The following is a 26,491-nucleotide window of genomic DNA, read 5'->3' as shown; positions in this document are numbered from 1 at the left end:
TCTAGTGCTAGTGCACGCTAGTGGTGAAGGGCTGGGAACGGCAGAGTCACAAAAGGAAAGTGATGAGTCCTTGGCTGCTTCCAGACAGCCTCACACACAAATCAGCCAGAGCACATAGAGCTCACTCTCTCACTGTCTCTCCCTCTTTCCCTCTTCCCCTCCTTCTATATATCTCCCTCTCCATTTTCCACCTCTCTCTGTCTCTCTCTCTTTCTCTCTCTCTCTCTCTTGTCCATACTGGGATGTATGGGCATAGTGGGGCAGTGTGGTGTGGAATACTGTGACAAAGCAGGGTTCTGACTGAACACTTTTTTCTCATTAGCCTGGGGCAATCTTTCTCTCTCTTTCTTTTCTTATTTCGTTATCATTTGATGCTTTCAAAATGGGTTAATTCTCCGAGTGGTTTTGTAACAGGACTACGCTACGTTCTACAGAGGAGCAAGGCATCTCTCCTCGATGGAGGGCTAGCGCCTTGTCTATGGGAAGTGGGATTAAGTCTCTTCCTGATGAAAACACTAATGTGTCAGATACCCTTTGGGCCGCAGGAGATCTTGTTAGCCAGAAAAATAAATAAAACCACGGCTGTAGAAATGTGGCCGATACATATCCCAGAAATATACAATCTGGCAAGCAATGATATGTGTGAAAATGGATAATGTATCTCACTCAGTTTTGCATCAGTGTCTCCTTAGTGTGGTCGCACCAGAGGTAACTCATTTCAAATGATCGTGCTTCTTTACAAACAAGGCAATCACCAGAGAGCTTAGGCAGATTGGGAAATGTGCCAATACTACTAAGATGGTGCCATGGGGTTGGCAAAACGCTACCTTGAAACGCAGGCGGCCTTCTAGCAGACAAGTGTTTATGTTTTAAAATGTCCCTTCTAGTGGAATAAGAAGGCTACTAAGGGTTCAAAAACATTTTATTTCATCCAGTTTATTTGGTCTTTTTTCCTTTTATTGTTAAATAAAGGGGACTTTAAAAGATAAAAAAAAGTCCCCTCTCTCTCCCTCTGTCTCTCCCTCTGTCTCTCCCTCTCCCTCTCCCTCTCTCTCTCTCTCTCCCTCTCTCTCTCTCTCCTCTCTCTCTCTCTCCCTCCCTCTCTCCCTGCCACCCCCCTGCACCACATGCCACTGCCTGTGTTGCTTGTAATCAATCCAGCCCAGGCACGCACTCGCCCTGTGAATCCCGTAAGTGAGCGCTGCCACTGATCAATTCAAACTCAAATATTCACTCTGACACTGCCTGTGATGACATCACCCTCCCCTCACCCACACACACACACACACACACACACACACACACACACACACACACACACACATATATGGATACACTCTCTCATGCTCACATATGCAAACACACACACCCATGTAGACACAGACCACCCCGTCTGTCTGCGAAGTGGGCTCCCAGTCGGAGCTCTTGTTCCCCAGCGCACCCAGTGCTCTATCAGTGTGGTGCCAATCTCCATTCTCCTCTACTGTTGCTCCTCTACACAGCATTCCCCTCTGCAAGGCCTCTCTCTCTCTCTCTCTCTCTCTCTCTCTCTCTCTCTCTCTCTCTCTCTCTCCACAAGAAGACATGAGCCCTCGCACTCGCTAAATTAAACATCAAGCCTTTCTTTCAATTATTCCTTCTATTTGAAAGAGGACAGCACCCACACACACACACACACACACACTCAAACACACACACACACACACACACACTCAAACACACACTCAAACACACACACACACACACACACACACACGCACACACACACACACTCAAAGGTCCACCAACAAGAGTCTGGAGCAGAGACATGCAAAAGGCCCGATTCCTGCATTTGAGAGACTTGTAATCTCTCCACTAATCAGTGTCAGGATATCCCAGTGTTAAACATGAAGGCTCGCTCTCCAAAAGGGGACAAAATGCTAAGGATGCATCAACGGGAGACTACAGAGCGTCTGTCAGTAGCCATTGATGTAACTATCTGCAGAGTAAATTAGGGGTGAGCCTCGCCTTAAGAAATCTTTATAAACCCTTCACATATTTCAACTGAGAAAAAGAACAGTCATATTACAGAGGAAATGGCATAAAAGGATGCTCCCTAAGAGAAATGCTCTCTGGAGGAGAAACAGGACTAAAAAAAATGTGTTTAAGACAAGAATAAAAGGGGAAATAATTGGCACTGACAAGCACAACCTTTAGAAGAAGAAAAAAAAAGCGAATAAAACACACTCACCGCAGTGAGCATCATAGCATTATTTGATGTTCCGCAATGTTAAATAATAGTTTTCATATTAAATACACTTCCTGAGGAGAAGAGGGAGGCTTCTGTTATAATGAGATGGCTGTCTGTTAATTAAAAAGTGCCTCGTAATAATAAAATACCCAGTTACCTCTCCCAAAGCACATTTTAAGAGACATCCTGGGAAGGGTGGGAATGACTTCCCTATTCCCCAAAATAAAATGAATGTGACTGAACTAAAGAGCGGCATGCTAATCATGCCTTCATGCTAACTCAAGCCAGATTAATTTGAGGGAAACAGAAAGTGAGCGAACCTGACAGGCCACGCAAACAATTTTTTTCCCCCCCGGTTCCCCTTTATTTAACCGTACCTTCTTATCTGACATTATTTTGACACACAGACCAAAATGTACTCTGGTGTCACTGTGGAGAGAGAAAAAAAAACAGAAAAGAGAGTGAATAAAAAAAAAAGACAACTTTGCGAGCGAGTAGACTGCTGAGAGTGGAGCTGTGACGGAGACAAAACAAGAAGAAAAAGAATACTTAGAGCAGTGGCCTGTCTCCTGTACGGCTGTTAGGGCTTGCTGGAGACAGAAAGCAGTCGGATACGGGGAGCAGCCTGCGCCAGAGCAGAGCTGGGAGCGAAGATGGGAAGGGTGGAAATACTCTGCTAACGATGGAGTTGTAGCTCTCAGCAGAAGCCCTGAAAGGGATCTGTTAATGTTACACTCTTTTTTTTTCTCTCCTCTCCTCTCCATCCATCCCTCCTTCCTTCCTCCCTCGTTCCCCTAGACGTGCCCTACAAACACAGACAGGCCAGTGCCCCACACACTGTCCACAGCCTTTCATTTTCTTGGCCAAACAGCGAGCTGCTCCTGTGGACATTACCATAATTCAGCTCTCTCCGCTGATGAAAAAAAAAAAACAATTTAGTTGTCAAATAGTAAAGTGCAAGGCTGGCTGAAAACAGAGGCCGGTTGTATTAGTAGATGTTCTAAGCCAAACTGAGCCGAGGCTGAGGCCGAGAGCTGGGGGGGGCAGCCAATTACTGCCCTGATCAGTAGAGTGGCTCACTAGCCAAATCGGAGAGAAACAGAGAGGGGGATAGGAAGAGACAGAGAGAGAGAAGTAACGGATGAAAGACATTGGGAAAAGGTGAAGATAAGATATAGAGAGGGAGAGAGCAAGGAGGCTGTGGGAAATGGGGAGTATGGGGTATGTAAACCAAGTGTTTAAATGTTCGGCTCTGGCAATGCAAAAAAACTGTCATGTCAATAAAGCTCACTTGAATTGAAATTGAACTGAATTGAGTGAAAGTGTGTGTGTGTGTGTGTGTGTGTGTGTGTGTGTGTGTGTGTGTGTGTGTGTGTGTATGTGAGAGAGAGAGAGGCAGAGCTAGAGAGATAGAATGAGCACAAGAGACAAAAAGTGTATATGAGAGGAGAATGAGAGAGAGAGAGAGAGAGAGAGAGAGAGCAGACTAGGGAGAACGACTAGACGAGAGAGAAAGAGAGGTTTCCTGTTGCTGTTTCTGTTTCTGTTTCTGCTGCCACCCACTCAGGGGCGGCTCCTGTCATTAGGCAGGCCAGGTAAAGCAAGCGCCCTGTCACACGAGCGCCGAGCGCCGAGCCCCGACACAGATACATGGCAGCTTCTGCAGCTCGCTCCCAGCGCCCTCCCCACGCCAACTTCCTGTGCCCGTATCTCCCCACATCATACCTACAAGCACAGGAGGAGGAGGAGGAGGAGGAGGAGGAGGAGGAGGAGGAGGAAGAAGGAAAAAACTAAAAAAGGCCCCATACCTTCGATGACAAACTGCTGAGAGTGCCTCTCCCAGACATGCTACACCCTCACGTCTCCACACACACACACAAACACACACACACACACACAAACACACACTCTGTCACCCCCTCTTCACGTACACTTGCACTGATGTTTGGTAATGGTTGGAGAGCTGTTTCTCGCTAGAGGGGATGCCAAGGACCTGGCTGCATCCATATAATCCCGTCGGCCCTGTCAGAGCCAAATCATTTCAGTCTGTTTTTCTGTGGCCCGGGTGTGTGTGTGTGTGTGTGTGTGTGTGTGTGTGTGTGTGTGTGTGTGTGTGTGTGTGTGTATGTGTGTGTGGGTGTGTGTGTGTGTGGAGCGTAAAAAGTCTGTCGAAAAGCTGGTGGATGGAGGAGAATATATTTGTGTTGGGAGGGGAGAAGGGAGTGCTGATCTCCAGATTATCGCTGATGCCTCTCCTGAAGGGGGGGGGGTCTGTTTAGGGGCCTTAACAACATCAGTCATGCCGGCTTGCACCAGCCCTCGCCCTGGAGACGAGGGAAAGGGTCGTGAAACTTGAGAGAGCTGACAAAAACAAATCTTAAATCAATATCCCTCACGATGCAAACACACAGTCTCTCCTCTCTCTCTCTCTCTCTCTCTCTCTCTCTCTCTCTCTCTCTCTCTCTCTCCCTCCCTCCCTCTTGCTCTCTGACTCGCTCTCTTCCTCACTCTCTCGCTCTCTCTTCCACACTTCCTCTCTCTGAGCCACTGTCTCTGAGCACTCTGTCTGTGAATGGCAGTCTTCACTTTAATTCGCTGCAGAAAAACCACAGTATCACAGGCATTCATCAAAGTCAATTAGACGCTGATGGCACCCCAGAGCTGCTCTCCAAAAAGGCTGGATAATCATTTTTCGGAGAGAATGAAATATCCAAACAATAACTTTATCAGTTCCAACATATTACTATAAGCGGAGCGTTGTGTGGTCCCAACTCAGATATTAAGCTTCAGACCATATGTCAATATTTACTAATATAATATTGACTTCCAGTGCCAATATGTATTCCTACAAAATCCAATCCAATGTTGCAGGACAATTAGTGAGCCCAGTCTACAGAGAAATGCAAACAGATTCAGTTCTAATACCAAAGTTATTCTACAGTTCCAAAGCCCCTAATGGCAGCACAGCAAAGTCCAATTTCAGTTTCGCTTCCAATTGTGGAGCTGTTCAATACTATCCAAATTCAATCAGGGCTAGCTCCAATGATAAAGGACCTAAGACAAGTAGAGAAATGGCTCAATTATCATCTCATTGACCGGTATATTATGAAGATGCCCAAGCCTCGACGCTTGGCCTTTTCCAAAGTGAAACATTATGAGGACAGTGAGCGAAAGCAGCGACTGTACATCAGGGATTCCTTTTGGCCAAAGCCGCTTGCAAGCCAAGTGCTCTGGGAGTGCCAGCGCGGCGTGTAAAATGCAGCTCATCGGCCTACACTGGCAGCCTTGATGTGTCGAGAGTCAGGCGTTCTACTGAGCCCCTGATCCCCGCTATCAGGGCCTGAGTTAATGAACTCAGCTCAGGCCGAGGGCCTAGAGGGGCAGGGGCTTCTCCAATAGGCTGGCTTGTTTTGACTTCTTTTTTTTTCTACCTTCCACCATCTGACTAGTCACTTGGGCTCCAGTCAAGCGTGTGCCTATAACACTGTCAGTTGCATTCATAAATAATCACTCCGAGATCCCTGCTATCCCAAGGGGCCGTCCCCCTTTGCAGGTAGCGTCTGACTGGGGAAAACAGATCCAGCCTGGCCCCGCGCCAGATCGAGGGGTCTGGAACTCGCCGTTTCCCCAGCGTCACGGCTAACTATTTCTGCTGCCTGGCTGCCAGGGTGCAGACGTGTCACTGTCAATGTGCTACCTGACTGGAGCCGTACACACATTTTAATAATCAATACAGATGGCCTTGTGTGTGCAGCAGGGCTGCAACAGAAACTGGCGCAACTGCTAGCAATACACCTGTGATAGCAAGGAACTGCCTCCAGTGAATACTCTAAACTAAGACAGTAAAGGTGGTATGTAGAAATAGACTGAATGTTTGGTAACACTCCAGGAGGTACGCTGACGCCATCACTTGCACTGTGAGTCAGACATGTGTCCATAGTCCCTTTCAAATGAAAACACTGTGAGGCTCTCAGCAAAATCATTAGTAATCTACACAACCTGCCTTCCAACGGAGAGCAAGCAGGCAGAACATTACTGATGTGTTCAGACGTCATGCACACATAGGTATCAAATCAAGCAAGCACATTGGTCTTTCATCCACATGCGATTCTGACATGCAGTCACGTTGCACAAAGCAGCAAAACATGCAAGCTGCTGCTATTTCACCCAGATGACATGACAACCACAGGAATGCTTGAGAACAGAGGTGACCTAGCCTACTGTATATGAAAGCACATACAGACAAAGGATCAGAGATTTCTCAGTACAGCAAACGTACGCAATGTTGTTTCTTTTGATTTGTTGTCAAGCGGTTTGGTCTCAAACGAGTGTCTCACACATGAGATAAAAACATCTATTGATGCAACCAATCAGACCTTTAAAATACAGGTGAATCTTTAATTGCAAATCCATCAATTTGTCGACAGCACACCCTGTCCGATCATCAACATCTTCTCAGCCTAACAACAGTACTTCCACAGAAGAAAAAAGCTCTTCCACCCAGAGAACATCCATCAGTCACGATAGGAAAACCAATTTTGATTGGCAGAGCGGTTAAAAAAAAAAGGATAAAAGATCCAGTTGACCAGGAAAGCAAAGTCTCGATAAATAACATGCTAGCAATCAAAAGCAATCTATCCGGGAAATTGTCAGGAGAGATATGAGAGACGTGCAGAAGGCGGTTCGTCTAACACATCGCGGCCCAGAGTTGGAGAGAGCGGCATAGCCTAATGACAACATGGCACTTCATCAAAATCTCTCCTGACCCAAGCGCACGGGCGGTGTCCCGATATTTAGAGCAGGTCACACATGCCCGCTCCCGTAATTCTGGATTGACTCAGGGAGCGCTGATTTGCCCCTCTGAAAATGAGAAGCGCTGATTGCATTGGACACTTTGATTTGTGGCATCTCGTCAAATCTATATGATCACAGAGGCTGAGACCTGTCCCTGAATAGCGAGGCGTCTGCTTCTGCCTGAGCAGCGGCGGTGAAATGCATAACAGCCAGCTCATACTTACACACACACACACACACACACACACACACACACACACACACACACACACACACACACACACACACACACACACACACACACACACACACACACACACACACACACACACACACACGTACACACACACACACACACACACACACACACACACACAGAGCAGCCAGGGTTTTTACCAAATCGGGATATTAAAAACAAAACCGTCAAAATTGTCTCCAGCACACACAAAAAAAGATACCCAGTGACATTGTGCTCCTTGCCCTCTGAATAGACTGTGACAAATGGTTTGGAACAGAGGCTCTACATTGCTACAGGCAAAAGTTCCAGCTCTAGGTCGTTCAAACACAGGAATGTCACACAGTCACATAACTGGATCCACATCCTGTTATGATGGTAGAACTCTGGACAATATAGCTGTGAACTAGAGAAAAGTCAAACATGGCAGACAGAATGGCCCTGAGAAATACAGCTTAATCGGACTCAAGTGTCATGCATGTCTTCTTATTTCAAAAATAGGTCCAGACTAGCTTTTGCATGTCCATGTTTTCCAAAAGGAAGGGTAAAGTAGCCATGGACACCAAAGGGTCATGGTGAACCATGGTGCCAGACTCCATCAAACCTACACTCAAAAGGCCTTTACCAAAGTATGTCAAAGATACAGACACAGCCTGCTGGTGATTACATTAAATAAAGTAGTAGTGGTCAGGACCAAGACTGAAACTATTGGATAGCTAACAATCAAATCAATCATTTCACAAAGAGTATTCATTTTTTTTGTAGTCGATTAAAAGTGCGACAACCCCAATATACAGGCCTGCAGTCGGTTACTCTGACAAACCTCTGAAAGCCTTGACCGACCAATCAGAATGGAGTGTTCTGTAGAGCCATGTAATAAACAAAAAATAAAAGGTCAGCAGACTCCATTTGAGGGAGGTCATCATTTTCAGGGTAAAAACGGGTCCTGGTGCACTTGATATTCCCCTGGGGGCAGCCTGTGCAGACAGCAGGCTCATTTTATCACATGGATGATGTCACCCATTTGACTGATCTGCCATGACGCTCTCATGGCTGTAAGTGCCTAATTGGAAGGCAAGGACTGCCATCTATGATCCCACTTTGTGAAAAAGGAACCACTTTTTAAAAGTTACCAGGGCAAACTTTTTTTCCAAGTCTAATTTATCTTTCTGGGGGGGCATTAAAACTTCATATGTTGCAAGAAAAAGCAATTCATTTTAATTCAGCAACAACACCTGCCAATTAAGCAAATTAGCACCAGCACTTGAATGGTTCTTGAATGAAATGTTCAGGAATATGAACTAAATGTTTGTTTTGCTGATCTAGCTTTTTAAGGCTATGTTCATCTGCACAAGACACGCATCAGCTCATTGTGTTCTGCTGTATCGAGAGTGTAAGAAAAAAAAGGCCACTGGCTAGACAAAAAACACTGCATCCAAAATTAAACATCAAGATGTTCTCTTGGCTTGAATTGCCCAACGTGTAAATATTTAGAGAAACTGGACTTTAACAAAAAGGGCTACAACAACAGCTCTGAAGGGAGCGCTTGGCAAATGTGGGCAACTAAACTGGACTTGAAAAGGGGGGGGGGGGCTCTTCTTGGTTTTTTTCAGGCCGAGCCAAGCTCACCCAGCCATGAAAATCCTGTCTCAAGGAGCGCGGAGGTGAGGACCTGCACACACACACACACACACACACACACACACACACACACACACACACACACACACACACACACACACACACACACACACACACACACACACACACACACACACACACACACACTCACTCACTCAAAGCCAGACAGTAAAGGACACGCAGCCAGATCCCCACTAAAGCCTTTTATCCTTATCATAACTACTGCCACAATTATTCACATGAGTGGTTTACCTGCTTCCCCCTCGACATGCTGCATTTTAGTGTCCTAGTGATACGAAAACCTCCAGGCAGCGCACATTCACCGGCCCGTCAGACACAGAAGCGGCAGCCACTTACATCATGCAGTAATGTGTGTGAGTGTGTGTGTGTGTGTGTGTGTGTGTGTGTGTGTGTGCACGTGTGTCTGTGTCTGAGTCTGTCTGTGTGTTTGTATGTGTGTGCCTATGAGTCTGGGTGTGCGTGTGTCTGAGTATGTGTGTGCATGTGTGTGTCTGTGTGTGTGTGTGTTTGCGTGCGTGCTTGCGTGAGTGAGAGAGATGGAGTGAGAAAGAGAGAGCGACTGAAAAATAAAAAGATGCCATAGCACCTCCCCCCACGAGCTCAAAGCTCCACGGCATCCAGTCGCCATAAGAGGAACTCCACCCAGCAGCCTCTGCCATTTACTTTACATCTCAAAAGTATGTTCATTAAAAACATGTGCTTTGAAGCAGCAAAGAGCAGTCAATGGAAGCAGCATAACGAGTGGATCGCATAACAAGGAGATGTGGCTGATTTAACTCCCCTCTCAAAAATTACAACAAACATGAATGCACTTAATTATCCAGATCAACAAAGTCTTCGCCAGTGTTAGAAGTGAGGCTCCCGACACTTATTAGGCATGAAAACAGTTCCACTTCCACAGCTATCAACATTCCGCACCAGCCGTCAACGCAGTATCAATTAATAAACATAACTGATGTAAATTTCGACAAATAGCTTTTTTTTTTCTATTACGAAATCAAATGAAGGAGTGAGATTATGCACACTTCCTAGTCATAAATTAAACGTTGCCTGTAACTTCATTAATCATATCTGCATATTACGACACTGAGATCATTGCACTGCGGTCGGGTCTGACGGATGAGTGAGACGAGGAGCGGGAGAAAATCAAGGCAAACTTAAATGAGAAAAGGATAAATATGAAAGAAAGGCAAGCGTCGGATGCTTTGGGTGCCAAGGTCTGAGTTGGGTCGGAATGGCCTGGCCTCAACCTTTACTCGACCACAAGTCAGTTAAAGGCAGCACTTGGGAAATTGACACACATGCTTCCTGTCAAGCAGACACTTCAATTGTGAGAGAGAGAGAGAGAGAGAGAGAGGGACAGGGAGAGAAAGAGAGGGGGGCAGGGAGAGAGAGAGAGAGAGAGCCTCCAGAGAGGGAAGCCTCAGATGAGAGGGAGGAACAAATGAAAATCAAGGAGGCAAACAAATGAATCGATGAATGAATAATAGATCATCCAAGCCAGTGGCCCCTTCGAGCAATGCCACGGATGCAATATTAATAACCAACTCTTACTGTTCATCTCTGTGTCAGCATTGACACCCTTAGGAGGAGCATGGCCGGCATAGCACACAGCTGATCTGTACATTCGATCCGGATTACGGATTTTCTTCAGTCCTTCAGGAGGCAAAAAAAACAGAGTAGAGAAAAATCCAAGAAAAACGGCATGTCTGTCAACGGTATCACAAACAAGCTCAGCACTTTATCAACGTCTTTCCCCATGCATCTGAATGGTATAAACGGTTTAAATGTTTAGCAGGGTGAGCTTGGTAAAACCTGGTAGCAATCTAGGTCTGCCTCCCATTGTGTACATGCATGTGTATACACATGTGTGTATGAGTGTGTGAATGTGTGTGTGCGTGTGTGTCCAACTCCGTTATGGCAATCTCCAGAATTCAGCCCACAACTTAAGCATGCCCAAATTGCTCCCCACTCTCACACCCACCCTAACAAGTCCTGTGCCCATTTTATCGGGTGCTTTCAGGGGTGCGTTTAGAGGGATTACTCTGGTCAAAGGTGCTTCCTTGCAGGGCAGGAAATCCACCATATTTGTTTAGTAAACAAGGAAACGGATGATGCTTTGAGTCGCCGTGAGCAACCCTCTCATGTTAATAAAGAGCCTTATTATACAACAAGCGCGCATACGCGTGAGTTCCGGTGTTGGACACGGCAACTGACAATAGTTGGAATCTGAGTCGACTCCGACACGGCCAACTCAGTTGACGGGTGGCATGCATGCACTGCGTGGTGATGAGTCACTAGAGTAGAAAAGTCTTGTCTAATCTTTACCACCGAGTCTTGTCACTCGGACTACGTAACAAAACAGAAAGACAGATCAATCTTCAACTGCTGATCTTCAGAGGAAAAAAAGAAAAGAAAAGAAAAGAAAAGCAAAAAACACCCAGATATAGATCTAAATTCCCAATGAAGACAGAGGAGGTGATGATGTGGGGAGGAGGCCAGATCTATTGGAATTGATTTGTCTTATGGTGCCAGACAGACATTTCGCTTTTTCTGCGTTTTGTTTTCTTTTTCTTTTTTTTCCTTCCCTCTCCCTCTCTTTTTTTCATTTTCTAGTGTCTCATTCAGGCCTGTGTGTCTCGCCGACACTTTCACTCTGGGGCGCGTGTGTGTCCACATTTCTAGTAAGCTGGATCAATGAGAATCGATGCGCAAGACCTTGCGAGGCAGGTGGGGCTCGCTAAAGACAGTCTGAGGAACCATATCAGACGCAGCTCTCCAGGCTGAGGTGACATACTCATCTATCCCTGCCTCGCTAATTCAATTAAGAGAGTCGGAGAGAAAATCTCACGGCAGATCCCACACAAAAACTAGGCGATAGCGGGAGAGTGGAACAAGAGCAGGCTCCTGCTCTGAGAAAGGTCATTTTCTTATTGTCTGTCCATCTATTGCAAATGGCATATTCTAGATAAATGCTTTGGGTTAAGGACTGCTTTTTCCCTTCCCACTCACTACGCTAGGTATTGAAAAGCGACCCTAATTCCCCAGTAACATTTACCCTACTGTCAACTTAAATTAGAGGAACCAGCTAAATGTATACGGGTGCTGCTTGTTATTTTCAGAGACAAATCTGTGCAGTAAACAAGAAAGAGCCTAAGGCAGCAACAGCAAGTTACTACAACTGTGAACTACAGTTCCTCCAGGGCTACTGTGAAGACATCATCAGAGAATGTACACTGTGAGGTCTACAGTGTCTGGACTCACTGGGAACTCAGAAATGGGGAGAAAAAGCCAATTTAGGACGGGGGAGAGGAATCTGATGGGGTGCCGAAGATAACTTGTGGTTCCATATCAGCCTCCAGCTACTAAAAAAAAAAATAGTTTGCCCTTCTGCGCTTGAGGGGAAGAAGCATGCATGCCAAATACCAAAGCCCTGGAGAAAACTCACATGCCTCAAGGACAAAAAGGTTAAGGGGACAGACTCCCCTCATTTTAATGATGTAATCCGGAAAATGGTGTCAGACATTAGCAAAAAAAAACATCCCCGTATGCCAATTCCATTCTATCCCATGCTCCTCTGGTAGTCAACCTCCACTGGTGACACTCTTGAGTGACATGGATGAATAATGGCCGGAGAGATCCACACGACTAAAAGTGTGAGCTGGACACTCAGGGGTGCCTGAGAATATGTGCGGTTCAAGTGTGGAGAAGACATTGTGTTCGTGTGGAAGACAGCGTCACATGCTCCTCCTCCACACACATACACACACACACTGACCTCACAAGAATGCCAAAAATAACTCAACCTGCTCTGCAAAGGGAGTCTCAACTCAGGGTTTCTAAAAAGGCAAACGAGAGAAAAAAAAGAACAAGGCCGAGAGAGACGTGCATTACCGTGCATGGATAAAGCACACCAGTTTGTTTGTGTGGGTGTTTTTGTGTAAGTGTGTGTGTGTGTGTGTGTGTGTGTGTGTGTCTGTGTCTGTGTGTGTCTGTGTGTGTGTGTGTGTGTGTGTGTGTGTGTGTGTGTGTGTGTGTGTGTGTGTGTGTGTGTGTGTGTGTGTGTGTGTGTGTGTGCTTAACAGGCAACTGAGCAGTATTTTCAAAACAGTGGTAGACATCTTGCTCGTTTTATAATGCTTAGAGTGGAGACACTCCTGATATTAAACTGTTTACCTTAGGTCATAGCTTGCATAGCTCAATACCACCTCCCTGTGGAGTGTTACTGGCGGAAGGGCACAAAATGTTCCAACCTACTGAACCAGCTTAAAGTGTTATGAGTATTCTGGCCTTGCATTTCGTAATAACTACCTTATTATCACATACAGTTGTAAAATCACACACAAAGAGCTCTCACTCTAATGCATAACATGAGTCTCAGGTACAGAGCTATTTATCTAGTGTATTTTCATGAAAGTAGTGAAGACAGCTTTGAAATTTAAACTCTTAGTCTCTCTAACAAGGCCTGTTTTTAGTGTAACCACACTATATAAATGTTCCTTATGCTGCCATAAGTCTAACGGGCACCTCAAAGCAGTAATGTGTTAATTATTGAACATTAAAGTATGTTTAATTCTTTGTGCCGTAGGCACTTCTGTGGATTCCAGTAAACTGAGCCTATGAATTTTGTCTGGAATTTGAAAGATCTGATAACTCAATGTCTCCACCTTCTGGTATAAAAGGAACGCGTTATCTTGATAGAAAATTAGAATATACAGATATGTGGTGTAGTTCTTGTGCGGTTCTTTATTTAGCTATTTAACTGTGAGGAAAACCCCCACTATTTTTTTTTTTATTATTATTGTACAATATGTTGTCTGCACGGCAACCTTTAAAAATGTACAAGTCGTCTACCCTAATCAAGTCAACAAATTACGCGCCCTCGGCAATCCGATGCTAAACGAAAAACACAGTATAGAAAAACAAACAAAACACAGTGATGATGATAATAGTGATAACAAGCTATTATTTATCGTTGCTTCCGGCTGAATGTCTATTAATAGCTACGTCACATGTACATGTTTTTAAGTCCGATCAGCTCATTAGAGCGGACCTATGATTGACTACTTTATTTGCATGCAACGCACTGTAGTATAGGCTATCGATGCCTGATCGCTGTCAAAGGAATTCATCATGCTTGAGTTGCATGGTTGTTGGCATGTAATGACAGTTAGGCTACATTACGATTATTTAAGCAGCCTACGCAGAATAACCCCCCCTTTTAAGAATAAGTCTATCACAGATGCACTAAATGTTGCTTGTTTTGCAAATGATTCCAAGTGACGGCTCTTGCAAACACAAAACGCTAGGCTACTCTGTGTCTCACCAACATAAGGACGCCTACTCTCTGCCGTGAAACAGAAACGCATCTAGAATGTTTAAAGTCAAGCCGAGCGGTTATTATATCAAACTTTTCATTAAAAAATGATCATCGGTCGAAATCCCGTAGCCTGTTTTTCTGCAGTTTGCATAGCGAATAAATCATTGTAAATAATCACTTTTTTACATAGATTAAAGTTACAGGGTGCAAATTACAAATGCCAGAAATCATAGAGGCTGATGTATGTTGAAGTAGCAACATCAATGGGTGTACTGAAATAGACTGCACGACATAGGCGTTAGATTTGCAAGCCAGCAAAATTTTCACAAGAGGGCAAAACTGAGTGGTTAGCTGGGATTCAGAAGAAAGTGATTTTTTTTCGCCACGGACAACATGTCAAACTCGTCAGAAGATATTTTAGGTTATGAAAGAAGCTTGATAAATAAAAGAGAAGTTGGTTGTTGGCTGTGCCATGTTGTCAGTAAGTTAGCGTGTTAGTTTGCTCGCGTCTTAAACGAACTGAAATAACAAATAGCAATAGGACAACACAGTAAGCCATTTAAGCCACGCTGTTTGCTTGGAGCGATTGTTTTTAAATAGGCTATATGATGCACACAGCGGGCTAGCTACCATCACTGGCTAGGTAACGTCTCCGCGTTACAGCGAGTATATGCTGATGAAATGTTGAGGCAAAACACTTTGAAAAGGTCTACATCTCTCAGACCACATGTCACCCTCGTCTGTTTTTTACATATTAGAAAGCACATGGCTGTCACACTACTGAAATAATCCAGATATTTCTCTCTTACCTTCCGGCTTGTTTTCGGCAGCCATTTCCCCTCCGCGCGCCACATCCTCCTCCTCTTCACGACCGTGGGTACCACGCGCGTGCACGGTGAGGACAGCACGAGGAGGGACTCGCGAAGCATCAGCAAGTCCAATAAATGCACTCTTACTATTGGTTGTCAGGCAATGACTGACCATGAAACACTAAAATGGCTTACAAGTTCGATAAAAAAATATCCAGCTTTTAAAACTATATCCGAACAGCATTGATTAGACAATATAAACCCAAGGAAAGGAGAGAAAAGCGTTAAGCTAATCAGCTGTAACACTTGAGTAGTGAGGGAAATAGTCACGTGAGGGGATTTGGGTCTTATTTGAATATGATTAACTTTGGTCGTGAAATTACATCAAAGATGTTGACTGGAATGCTACATCTGGCAGGTCGTTGTGAAAACTTCGTTGCAAAAGAAATGCCCGTTCGCCCAAGAGAGTTGTTGTTCACGAGCTTGTTCAGAGTTTCATATCCAAGGCTTCTATGGGACAGGTTATTTTCGGAAACAAAGTGGTTAACTTACTATAGCCTATTAGCATTGTAGCTTAATCAGGCGTAACAACTGTAGCATTACAGCAAGTTTTCCCAATGTTTTCGAATGTGCAAGAAGTATCGGGGGAAAGGCAATGTTGCAAACGTCACCTATGAACTCACAGTTGGTTGAGCTAACCGGACACACTTCATGGCCGCTAATTTTATTGTTAAAGAGCATGTTTTTATTTTTTTTAACTTTAAGGAAGTTCGGCATTACTTCCAAAAGTTACATCAAAAACTGTTAACTCTTAACCAACATATAGCTGCAGGACGTAAGGATGCCTGTTCAACGCGTGGCCTACAGGTTAGGCTATCGATAACAAAGACAAATGTGTTGTCATTAATCCTTAGGTCTATTTTTCTATAGCCCTAGTACAGAGCTGCTGTCAATTAGCATGATCACGTGATTTTCTTGCTACAAATTGGTCCAGTTGCCATAACTATATTGCGTGCGCTGTCATGCGGAAGTGGTGCTGAAAAGACAGCTCCTTGAATGAAGCAAGCGAAATCCTAAAGCGACTGTATGGAGTCCCTAAAGTCCCGTAAGGTGATATTTTTTTTATCTTGTGCGCACAAGTTATGGTCTTGTGGAAACAACTTATTATCTTGTGCGCACACAATCTTGTGGGAACAAGATAATTAACGTGTTTTTACACGTTTTGTGCGCACAAGATAATAACTTGTTTCCACATCATAATTACCTTGTGCGCACAAGGTAACAACATATCACCTTTCGTGTCTTCTGGGGCACCATACTGTGAGCACGCATTGGACAGAGGATGTAGTCTCACACCAGGACTTTCACCGTAGCATAGTTGAAGCGCCTAAACATCAAGAAGTAGACTTAAATATAGACCTAGTTTGTAAATACTGTGAGCATGTATTTTATTTTCAGTCATGCCAAGCATAAACTGCAAACCATGAACCCAAATTTATAAAATGTAATTAGCTATGAAAGGATAAACTTTGCTCTGCTTCAGAGCAAGTGAAGGATGTCTGCTGTCTTGAATTCTGCATCAATTATTATCCTAGTCCAATTTTAATTAAAGACAACGACTATTTCAGTAGGCTTCTCCTATGCTGACTTCTGACACTCGTTCTTATAAACACATGATGTGCACGCATGAAGAGATGTATTGCTGGACGAACAGGCATACAACTACTAGCTTACTGAGCTATTTCCCTGTTGTTTTTGAGGGAGGAAAGTGAGGAACGCGATGGTGGGGCAGATGCATTACACAGTGTGTGAGATTGTTCCGATGGAGGAAAGGGCAACGATCTTTGTTCAGTCCGTTGACATATTTACGAAATTCTAGAAATGCTTATATGTCTGATAAAATGTTGGACTTATACTTTCTTATTTAAACTCAATTGAGTTTGTCTACGTTGTTTGAGCAAGTGTCTAGCAAAGTTGAGCAAGTGAGAAAGACATCCAGTTAATGTAACCTCCGATCCATACGGAGGCACTACAGTATATTGTGCATTCTACTTCCTGGCCAAAGCCAGAGATCAGTGTGGTGGTGCTTGGGCTTTAGCGAGCGGGGATGAAAGGTTGTAAACATGGCGGCGGCCTTGGACGACGATGAAATTGACAACGATGACTACTATTCTCTTCTTAATGTCAGAAGAGAGGTAATGCATCTTTGAACAGCTTTGCCCGCTGAATAGGGATTGTTTGGTTAGCATCAATAAATTGTTATTTTAAATAGTCATGGCAGTTCCTAAACTCGTGCGGCATCTGTGTCCCACCTAGCCGCTAACGTTTGACTGCTTAGCCATGGCTAACTGAATGACCCTTGCTTATCATTGCTCCCGGTGGTTGCAGTGCTGTCATATTTACAGCTATGTTACACGACAGTTGAAGGATACATAATGGCGATTACTGCACTACATTTTACTTGTCATGTTTACGTTATCGCAACGCCCAGATACCGTAACGAAGTCTTTGATAGCCATGCAATGTGTTCGCCTTCAGGAACACTTCAAGTTAGATAATAACCTGGTGGTAACTGCCATTCATTAGTTTACTGGCTGTGGTTAAGTTATTATATCCTGTTTTAGTAAATTAATTGATTTACAAAATCTATACAAATTTAAATGGAACACTCCATATTGAAACTGGTGAAGCTACTTTAGGAAGAGATTCTAGCTAGTCACGTTTGCTACTTGATTGCTACGTTTGCTACTTGTCACGCTACTTGTCGCTTGTTTATCACCAAATCTGATTATGTAGTCTTATGGTTTGCGTTTAACGAAAACTCGATTGGAATCAATATATATGTACCTACACTTTTACAACTGTTCAAGGGTCACACGAATAAGTCCCGCTTAGGATGTGAAGTAGCTAGGTATATTTCAGGAAGAACTAGGTTAATGTCAACTCAGATGGTGTCCTGGGCAGCTATAGATCAAATTACCTTTTCTACAGATTATGTAGTTTAAGGTTCAGTTTCTTTACAGTTATTGAGACACTGGTCAATCTCTGTAGGGATCCTTTCCATGTAGTCAGACACCTATAATTACATTATGAGCCTCTCAGTGGCGGAAAAAGCAGTTTACTTTCACGCAGATGCATGCCCCATTGCATATATTGTATAGCCATTTTGCGATTGTTGGTTATACTGTTGTAACTCAATTCTGGACCGATTTCGAACGCTTTTGTCCGACAATAAAAGGGCCAAGTGAACAAAAATCCCGGAGTTTCCCTTTAAGCTGCAGTAATATGCAACATTGGTTAGCTTGTAAAACTCTTGAAATAATGTGTTATTTAGTTCTTTTGGTGACTTTTTACTTATGTGCATACATTTAGTTATAAGCAACTCTTAATGTGTTTTCAGGCAACTCAGGATGAGCTAAAAGCGGCATATCGGAGACTTTGCATGCTCTACCATCCCGATAAGCATAGAGACCCTGAACTGAAAAGGCAGGCAGAACAACTTTTTAATTTGGTCCATCAAGCTTATGAAGGTAAGAGGGCACTGACATTTCTATTACAGGAAAGATGCTGAAGACTGTTTTTACTAAATAATCACATTAGTATTATATACTGTATATGTGAAGTTGTCTAGTACTTGCATCTGAGGTAGTAAAATAGTTTCTGAATTTTGATGTCTGTGTTCCTTTTTTTCTTTAGTATTAAGTGATGCACAGTCCAGAGCTATATATGACATCTATGGCAAAAGAGGTCTGGAGGTCGAAGGATGGGAAGTAAGTACAGTTTTCCACAAAATTTCATTTCTTCATCACTCAAGATTAGTTATATTTCATCGCTGATGATCACAGGAGTTGTTGTCAGAGTAAAGGAGAGTTCCCTTTGGTCTTGTCCTATGGCTCAGTTTTGCACAGTGTCAGTGGTCAGTGATGGACAGTGTGATTTGTTCAGGTGGTGGAGAGAAGGAGAACTCCGGGTGAGATTCGTGAGGAGTTCGAACGTCTCCAGAGAGAGAGGGACGAGCGGAGGCTGCAGCAGAGGACCAACCCTAAGGTTTGTTTTCTCTGGCATGGCTTAACACCTCCTCCAGACCTCATAACTCCATCCTGGAACTAATGGGGACCTTGCTGAGATTCAAGCCCAGGCCACAGATGACATACTGATGTTGTGATGAAATAATCCATCTTGGCATGGATTATCCCAGTCATCTAAAGGCAGTCCACTATTGGCTGTTGTGGGTAACAGGGCTGTTTGATGTCACCCTGCACTTTCTGATGAAATAGATGAGCTAACAGTCTCAGTATATATCTGGACTCTTCAGGGGACAATCAGCGTTGGTGTGGATGCCACAGACCTCTTTGACCACTATGAAGAGGATTACGAAGATGTCCCAGCCGGGGGCTTTCCTCATGTGGAGATAAACAAGATGCACATATCTCAGTCTATAGAGGCAAGTACTGAGCTAGTGTATGAGTCAAGTACACTCATCTTTTCTGACAACCTGTGTTGGGTATCACCATTAAAATTGATCGCCAACCCATGAATAATGCCAATAAATTGTATATAATGCACCTTAATTTTGCTTGAGTACCCAGGGTCTGATGTGGATTTAAGGGGGGGTGCTTGAATGTTTAGTGAATTGTTTGAACAGATGATTTGGCCAAGGTTGATCACATCAATTACTTTTATGCCAGGCACCGCTGACCACCGCAGACACCGCCATTCTCTCTGGTTCTCTCTCCACACACAATGGCAATGGAGGGGGAAACATCACCGTTGCGTTACGCAAAGTCACATCTGCAAAAGGGTGGGGAGAGGTGAGGACTCGGACAACTCAAAAATTACAGCAATTATTCTCACCAATGCAAAATTGCACACTAGTCTGAAATTCTTGTGTAAACGACTTCCTGCTGGAATTTGTGGAACTGACAGGTGGAGTTTGGAGCTGGAGATTCGCATGGGCCACTCGTTGGATTTAAAATCTTCCGCAACTTGACAACCCGCTGGTAAGCAAAGTAACGTGTTGAGTTCATGAACAATGTATTATCAGAAACTTTCAGTTTTTGAAGCAGTCAAACAACTGTTGTGTCTGGTTGCAAAGATATGTCTGAACATTTGGGAGCTTTGGAGTTGCCTGTTGCCTTCAACTGTGTTCATTTTGAATAGCTACGAAGAGCATGCACGGAAACCACACCGGTATATTTAAATGGTAATATTAATAGTATATTTATTAGAGGCGCTTAGACCTTCTGTCAGGTTATGTCATGCCAATGAACAGTGAGTCTTCAAATGTAGGTTTGATTTCCCAAATAATGAATTTAGTTTGTGATGTAAATCATAATTCATCAACAATGAACTAAATCTCGGCACTGATTTGTTTTTACAGGGTAGAGGTAATCTAATTTAGAATACTAACACTTGTTCTAAAGCAATCATTTTAAGTAGTGTGTAGAAGTAAGTAGAAGACTTCATGACACTAAAGTTGCGGGTGGATAGTTTTACCCTTTGTTTCACTAACAGTATCCCGTGTGTGTTTGTGTTTGTACCACCCCAGCTTCATGACTGCTCAGTGCGGGATGCAGTTCTCGTCCCGTGGTGTTCGGCCGGGGGTCACTACTATGCTTGCGCGTCACCTGGACAAGAACACTATGGGCTACCTGCAGTGGCGCTGGGGCACACAGTCCTCCATGAACACCAGCATCGTCAGAGACACTAAGAGCTCCCACTTCACCCTCGCTGCGCAGGTGAGGCTCGGCCGCCGGGGTCAGTGGGCCACATACCTGCATTCTCTCCAGGATTAATGGCCACGGACGTGGGGATTCTATGGATAGGCACTGTAGAAATGTGTTTGCGACTTCATACTTTGCGAGCATAGTATACCTACTAAGCAAATTGTAATGGACACTGTGATGAACACACCATACTGTATTTAATGGCTATGAAATAATAGAATATTGAACAAAATACATCATCAAAATCCCAATTGGTCTATGTATCTCCACCATGTTAGATATACTGTAGATCACTTGCTAGCAATAGCCTATCCTACTCTTTCTGTTTCTGTGATTAGTTTACATATCTGGAGAGTCAGAGAGAGATCTCATCATTTTGTCTTTTCTGCTCACAGCTGGGGATACCTCATACCTTCATCATGATGAGTTACCAGTATAAGTTCCAAAATGAGGACCAGACCAAGATTAAGGGCTCGGTCAAGTATGAAAATCCTAGCATGACAACCAAATGACTAGTTTCACAAACACCAGCACGGTGTTTTTTATATCTATTGTGCCAGCAGTCATGGGTTATGTTATCTTTTCCCTATAGGTCAGGATTCTTTGGGACTGTAGTAGAGTATGGTGCTGAGACAAAGATCAGTCGACACAGCGTTCTGGGGGCGACTGTCAGTGTCGGAGTGCCACAGGGTGTCTCTCTAAAGATCAAGTAAGTGACGCCGATGATGAATGCTGCCAGGCATTGTTGTTGTCCTTCACCGTGTGGCATCTTTGCAATGGAAAAATATAAATACTGTCTGCTAATACACACACCAGATGACTCAGAGACACCAGCGTGATAAGCAGACCCTTATCACCTTAACTGTAGACCCATAAAGATTCACCAGGTTGTGTTTACTGCTTGTGTTTTCTTTCACCCCAGGGGTATTGCAAATAAAAACATCTTGTCCGTCCTTACCTGCGCTGCTCCCTGAAATATTCATAAGTGTGCATCACTTTCTTATCTTTTCCCCTTCAAAGACTGAATCGAGCCAGCCAGACATACTTCTTTCCTATCCATCTCACGGATCAGCTGATGCCGAGTGCCATCTTCTATGCCACTGTTGGGCCTCTGGTGTTCTATCTTGCCATCCAGCGGCTTGTTATCAGGCCTTATTTGCGTGCCCAAAAAGAACAGTAAGCCCTTCTCTATTGGATTACTCTCATGGCTTCACTCAGTCAACTCTTTCACTGCCAGTGTCATAATGGCAGGCTTTTATCTTGTAATCATCGTGTAATACAGTTATGTTATTAATATTGCAACCATTTAAAAAAAGCTTTCGCTGTCAATATTACATTGACAGGTTTTCATCTTCTAATCTCTGCTTGCCAAAACACTGTGATGTGTTAATAACATTGTAAATACAGCGATGTTGTGACTATAGTAAACTTTGAGAAAATTGTGTAACTTTGCCGTGATTCATAGTGAGCACAGCTTCCTCTTCTATTTTGATGGACTGCCTCACACTTCATGTCAACATGACACGACATGACATGCCATGATGTAACCTCCTCCTTAAAACACTTCTTTGACCGTTGACTCATCGTGCATTTTTTTTTTTTTAACCTCTTTGCAGGGATTTGGAGAAGCATCGGCAGAGTTCAGCCACAGACATCGCCAAAAAGAAACAGGAAGCCGAGTCCGCTGTGAGTTTGCCATACCCCGCCGATCTGAACATATTACAGAACTTGCAACTTACTTTGTGAGATTATTGTAGTGCACGTAGAAATGGTAATGGCTCCAAGCACTCCCTTCTATCTTCCTCTCATCAGTGCCTTTGTCAGAGAGATTAATGTGCTTTTCGTCGCTGTGCATGCACAAGTAGCCTGACTCTGATACCCCCTTTCTGTTTTTGAAGGTTTTGCTGATGCAGGAGGGCGTACGCAGAATTATTGAAACTGAGGAGTCCAAAATGGGTGAGTGCAGAGTGGATAACACATCTTGGAACAGCGCAAGTCCTGATCAATGACTGCATAGCTGATCCATCTTCTGAACTGGCTCTGCAGACATTATTGACTGGCATTGCGTCTGTCTTGTTTTTTTTTTTTCATATAGGTCTCATCATCCTAAATGCCTGGTATGGCAAGTTTGTGACGGACAACAGCAGGAAGCATGAAAGGGCAAGGGTCATTGATGTGACTGTCCCGCTGCAGTGCTTGGTGAAGGACTCCAAGCTCATTCTCACAGAAGCCTCAAAGGTCACACAAAGCTAGCAATTATATATTTTTACTCGTGTCATTCTCATTCCAGAATTGGTTGACGAGTTAAATCCTAACTATAGCCATAATGCTAAAATGTTTCTGTTTGTTTACAATGAGTTGTCATATCGACCAAATTGTTCATTCATACAGGTAATGCAGTAGTTTGTGACCGAGTTGTTGATTTGGAGTAAAGTGTTTAAAGTACCTTTGATTTAGGCGGACTCTCGCTGTACTGCATTGACAAGTTGTGTGTCTGCCTGTTGTTTAGGGTTTTTATTTTGTTCAAATGTAACTCTGTTGGCCCCACAGGCTGGTTTACCTGGGTTCTATGACCCCTGCGTGGGTGAGGAGAAGGGCCTGAAGGTGCTGTATCAGTTCCGAGGAGTGATGCACCAGGTGTTGTCCGGCGACACAGAACCTCTCAGGATACCAAAACAATGTAAGGACTGACATTTATTCAAATGTATATGTGACTGAGCCGAGTACACACTCAGCACAGTTTTTTTTTGGAATGCACACATTGTGTGACACTGTAACATGCAGTCATAATGGACAGTGTCTTAAAACTGCTCACTGGACTATCTACTTGAGTTGAAATGAGAACAAACTGTCATCAGTACTGCCCATGAGATATGGTCTCCTTTTTGTCTCCGTACAGCTCACAGAGTTGACAATGACACCTAGGACCTCTGCTGGGCGGAGGAGGAGATGACTTTGGAAGGACAGACTTGTTTGAGACTTGGATACCTGCTGTGCCCTAGAAGTCATACATATGTGCATCCATCTGTACGGTGTTCAGTTTTAAAAGGTTTTCCAGGAAAGATGTGTATGAAAATGGACCTGTTTTGGATGCAGTACTATAATGAAGATCCCCTGGAAGGTTGTAACCTTTCATATATGTATACTGAAGGGTGGCTTTTTTTGGTTCCCATTTGATTTCTATACTTTCTGACACCCCAGTCCCCTCCTAAAAGAGCATATCCAACAGAGGTTTTGGCCAGTGTAATGACCTTATGTATGAAAGGAGGATGAACGCAGCTCCAGTGCCTCTATTTAACTCTCGTGAGAGTTTGATGTCACTCCTGAATACTTGCCATGTGAAGATGTGGGAAGCATGCTGCCCAGCCAATTCAGTGAATTGCACAGGAAACAAAAGATAGTCATGCCCAGCTGTCAGCTTTGTCTTGCATAATGACAATAGTATTTTTTTAAATGGCACAAAATAAATGAGCTTGAGAAACATCTTGTGGAATACAAATAGTTAATTGTTAATGATTATTTTGTCCTTGTGTATTATTTTATCATTTATTGTTACAAGGACTTGGAGTGCTCATAGGTTAGTGTCATCTTAGCTTAAAGATGAATGTTGTAGAATGTTGTATTCAAGAACATGTAATGGAACACGTTGGCATGCTCAGAACAATTATGTTCTTTGGAATGTGCCTAATTATATTGATCTCACAAAGCTGAAGTGAATCATCATATTCTTAGAAGTTGTGAATAGTAAAGTTGAGTTACCTTTACTGTCGCTGAAATAAGATTGCAGCAACTTCACTCCCTACATAAAGTAATGTAACTGCCTTCTTTTTGGGGACAGAAATTAGACTTCAGAAAGAGACTTTGGTTCTAAAGCTGTTTGCAATGTTTTTCAACCTAATTAGGCAATCTCTTCTGATTCATCTTTTATCATCATTTAAATCACTAAATCACATTTGTACTCTATAAAGTGGCCAGGAATTGACGTCAATTTGTGTCTCTGGTGCCATATGGTTAAAAACACGATTATTTCTTCTTCCTCCTTTTCACTGCACCGATGCCTCATGGTTAAGGGAATAATGATCTGTCAGTTACTTGAAGTATTGATTGGTTTGTCATCTCTTTATTGAGAACTGGCAGGGAACACTAAAGATGTATGAGTGCCTACACAAAGTGATTTGTAAAGAAAGACACGGGGTGGGTGGTAAAATTAAATAAATATCTACAATATTGTGAATGTAGTTGTTTGGAAAATACTCAAAGGTTGTGTATTAGCGGTAAACACACTAGTCTTTTTGTCTAATATTCAAATAAGACAAAGCTAAGTATTGAATGAATGGATAAGTTGTTGATAAACTAGAGTGGAAATATATGATACCATAATGTCCTGTATCTATATCCACACAATCAATTTGATTTTTGGTCTGTTTCTGAAGTTTAGCCAATTTTATCTACTCGAGAGTCAAGCCCATATTTTTTTAATAGTTTAGAAAATAGTGTTATTTCACAGATAGCTTTCACTTCAGCATACAAGTCGTTCAACTTGGAGACAATACATATAAAATACACTGCCTTACAGCTCTATTTGACAAGGCCATGGAAAGACTTGACTGCATTGTAACTAATTATACTGTGTCTGAATTATGTATTTTGGAAATCAGCTGATTCACTTGATCAAGTGATAGTATCATCAACTTATTTATGATATGCATTTTTTAACATTTGTAAGTCAAAACTCAGTGATCGTCCTTTAGCTGGTCCTGGAGAGAAAAAAAGGAAAGCTGCATGTCAAAAAGCCTATGAAACATCTATCAATTGGAATTGTGTCAAACTGACTGCAGCGCTCATCTGATTTGTGTGTGTTCTTCTGTGCCATTACAGTCATTGCAAACAAATCAAAGGTACGCTATTTAACAGATAAATAAACAAAGCTCCTGTCTTTGCAACAGTTAAAACTATACTAAGAGTATCTTTGTAGGCTACCGAATTTCATTCCACTTTTTGAGTCATATTTTGCAATACTTTTAAAATCTGCATTTTTTACTACTAACAAGCAGGGGGAACATATTTAAATAGTTCAATTTGATTGACATGACTAAGTAAGTACACGTAGTAAAGTAGGTATCTAGTTAACTGTTACCTAAACTCTTAACTGTATCGGTATAAATAAAAGCAAACATACTCAAACACAATATTTATATGTATGGAAACCATGCCCCAAACCACACCCTACTGGACAAATTAGCCTATTGTATAGGTAGTATTTCTTTAATTTATGTTGCTTGCATTGTATTGTGTATTGTTATACATTTTTATATTATATTACATTATATATTTTTTATTTAAATATTGATATCGTTCTGAATTTTTTCTTTAAATCTTTAAACTTAGCATTAGTTAGTGTGATTTTGTTGACATCTTGTATGTATTTTACATAGGCAGGATATTATTATTATTGTCATTATTATTTTTGTGTTCGAAAATATATCTCCTTTTTAATTGTTCAGGGCCTCTAAGCTCAATGAGCTTGCATAGAGCAAGATCATATATCAAGCCTGGAACCTGAGCATAATCATACAAATATTAATGCATTTACATGAATTGTATTAATTATAATAATTACGTTTATTATTGCATTTGGAGGAGAAGTCATTATTGTATATTTGGTATTTATTAGCAATGGTTTGTAGCGATTATAAAAAATACATACATAATTGG

At 42.9% G+C, this 26,491-nt stretch overlaps 2 protein-coding genes across 11 annotated transcripts in view; one reads left to right on the top strand and one right to left on the bottom strand.

Moving 5' to 3' along the window:
* camta1a (calmodulin binding transcription activator 1a) overlaps positions 1-15,138 on the bottom strand; it is a 368,250-nt gene extending 353,112 nt beyond the window's left edge. For 9 of the 10 annotated variants that reach the window (XM_031566626.2, XM_031566618.2, XM_031566619.2 and 6 more), the window contains exons 1-2: positions 15,051-15,138; positions 10,476-10,577 (exon numbers count right to left, since the gene is read on the bottom strand). In XM_031566626.2, coding sequence (XP_031422486.1) covers positions 10,476-10,577; positions 15,051-15,075 — 127 coding nt within the window. In that variant the 5' untranslated portion in view covers positions 15,076-15,138. The remainder of the gene's footprint in view (positions 1-10,475; positions 10,578-15,050) is intronic. The other variant, XM_031566624.2, reaches the window with a different exon arrangement.
* Positions 15,139-17,106: 1,968 nt separating this feature from the next.
* On the top strand, positions 17,107-25,010 carry dnajc11a (DnaJ (Hsp40) homolog, subfamily C, member 11a). Its single transcript, XM_012820796.3, has 16 exons — positions 17,107-17,245; positions 18,451-18,580; positions 18,747-18,820; positions 18,996-19,097; positions 19,366-19,494; positions 19,739-19,861; positions 19,977-20,050; positions 20,599-20,788; positions 21,172-21,257; positions 21,369-21,485; positions 21,797-21,952; positions 22,393-22,462; positions 22,675-22,732; positions 22,872-23,014; positions 23,327-23,456; positions 23,676-25,010. Exons 1-16 carry the CDS (start codon positions 17,174-17,176, stop codon positions 23,699-23,701), a joined length of 1,680 nt encoding a protein of 559 aa, XP_012676250.1. The 5' UTR covers positions 17,107-17,173; the 3' UTR covers positions 23,702-25,010.
* Positions 25,011-26,491: the final 1,481 nt, after the last annotated feature.

This window comes from Clupea harengus, chromosome 4, assembly GCF_900700415.2.
Source record: "Clupea harengus chromosome 4, Ch_v2.0.2, whole genome shotgun sequence".
NCBI lineage: Eukaryota > Metazoa > Chordata > Actinopteri > Clupeiformes > Clupeidae > Clupea > Clupea harengus.
Note: the sequence above shows the minus strand (reverse complement) of the source record. Positions and strands in the feature narration are given on the sequence as shown.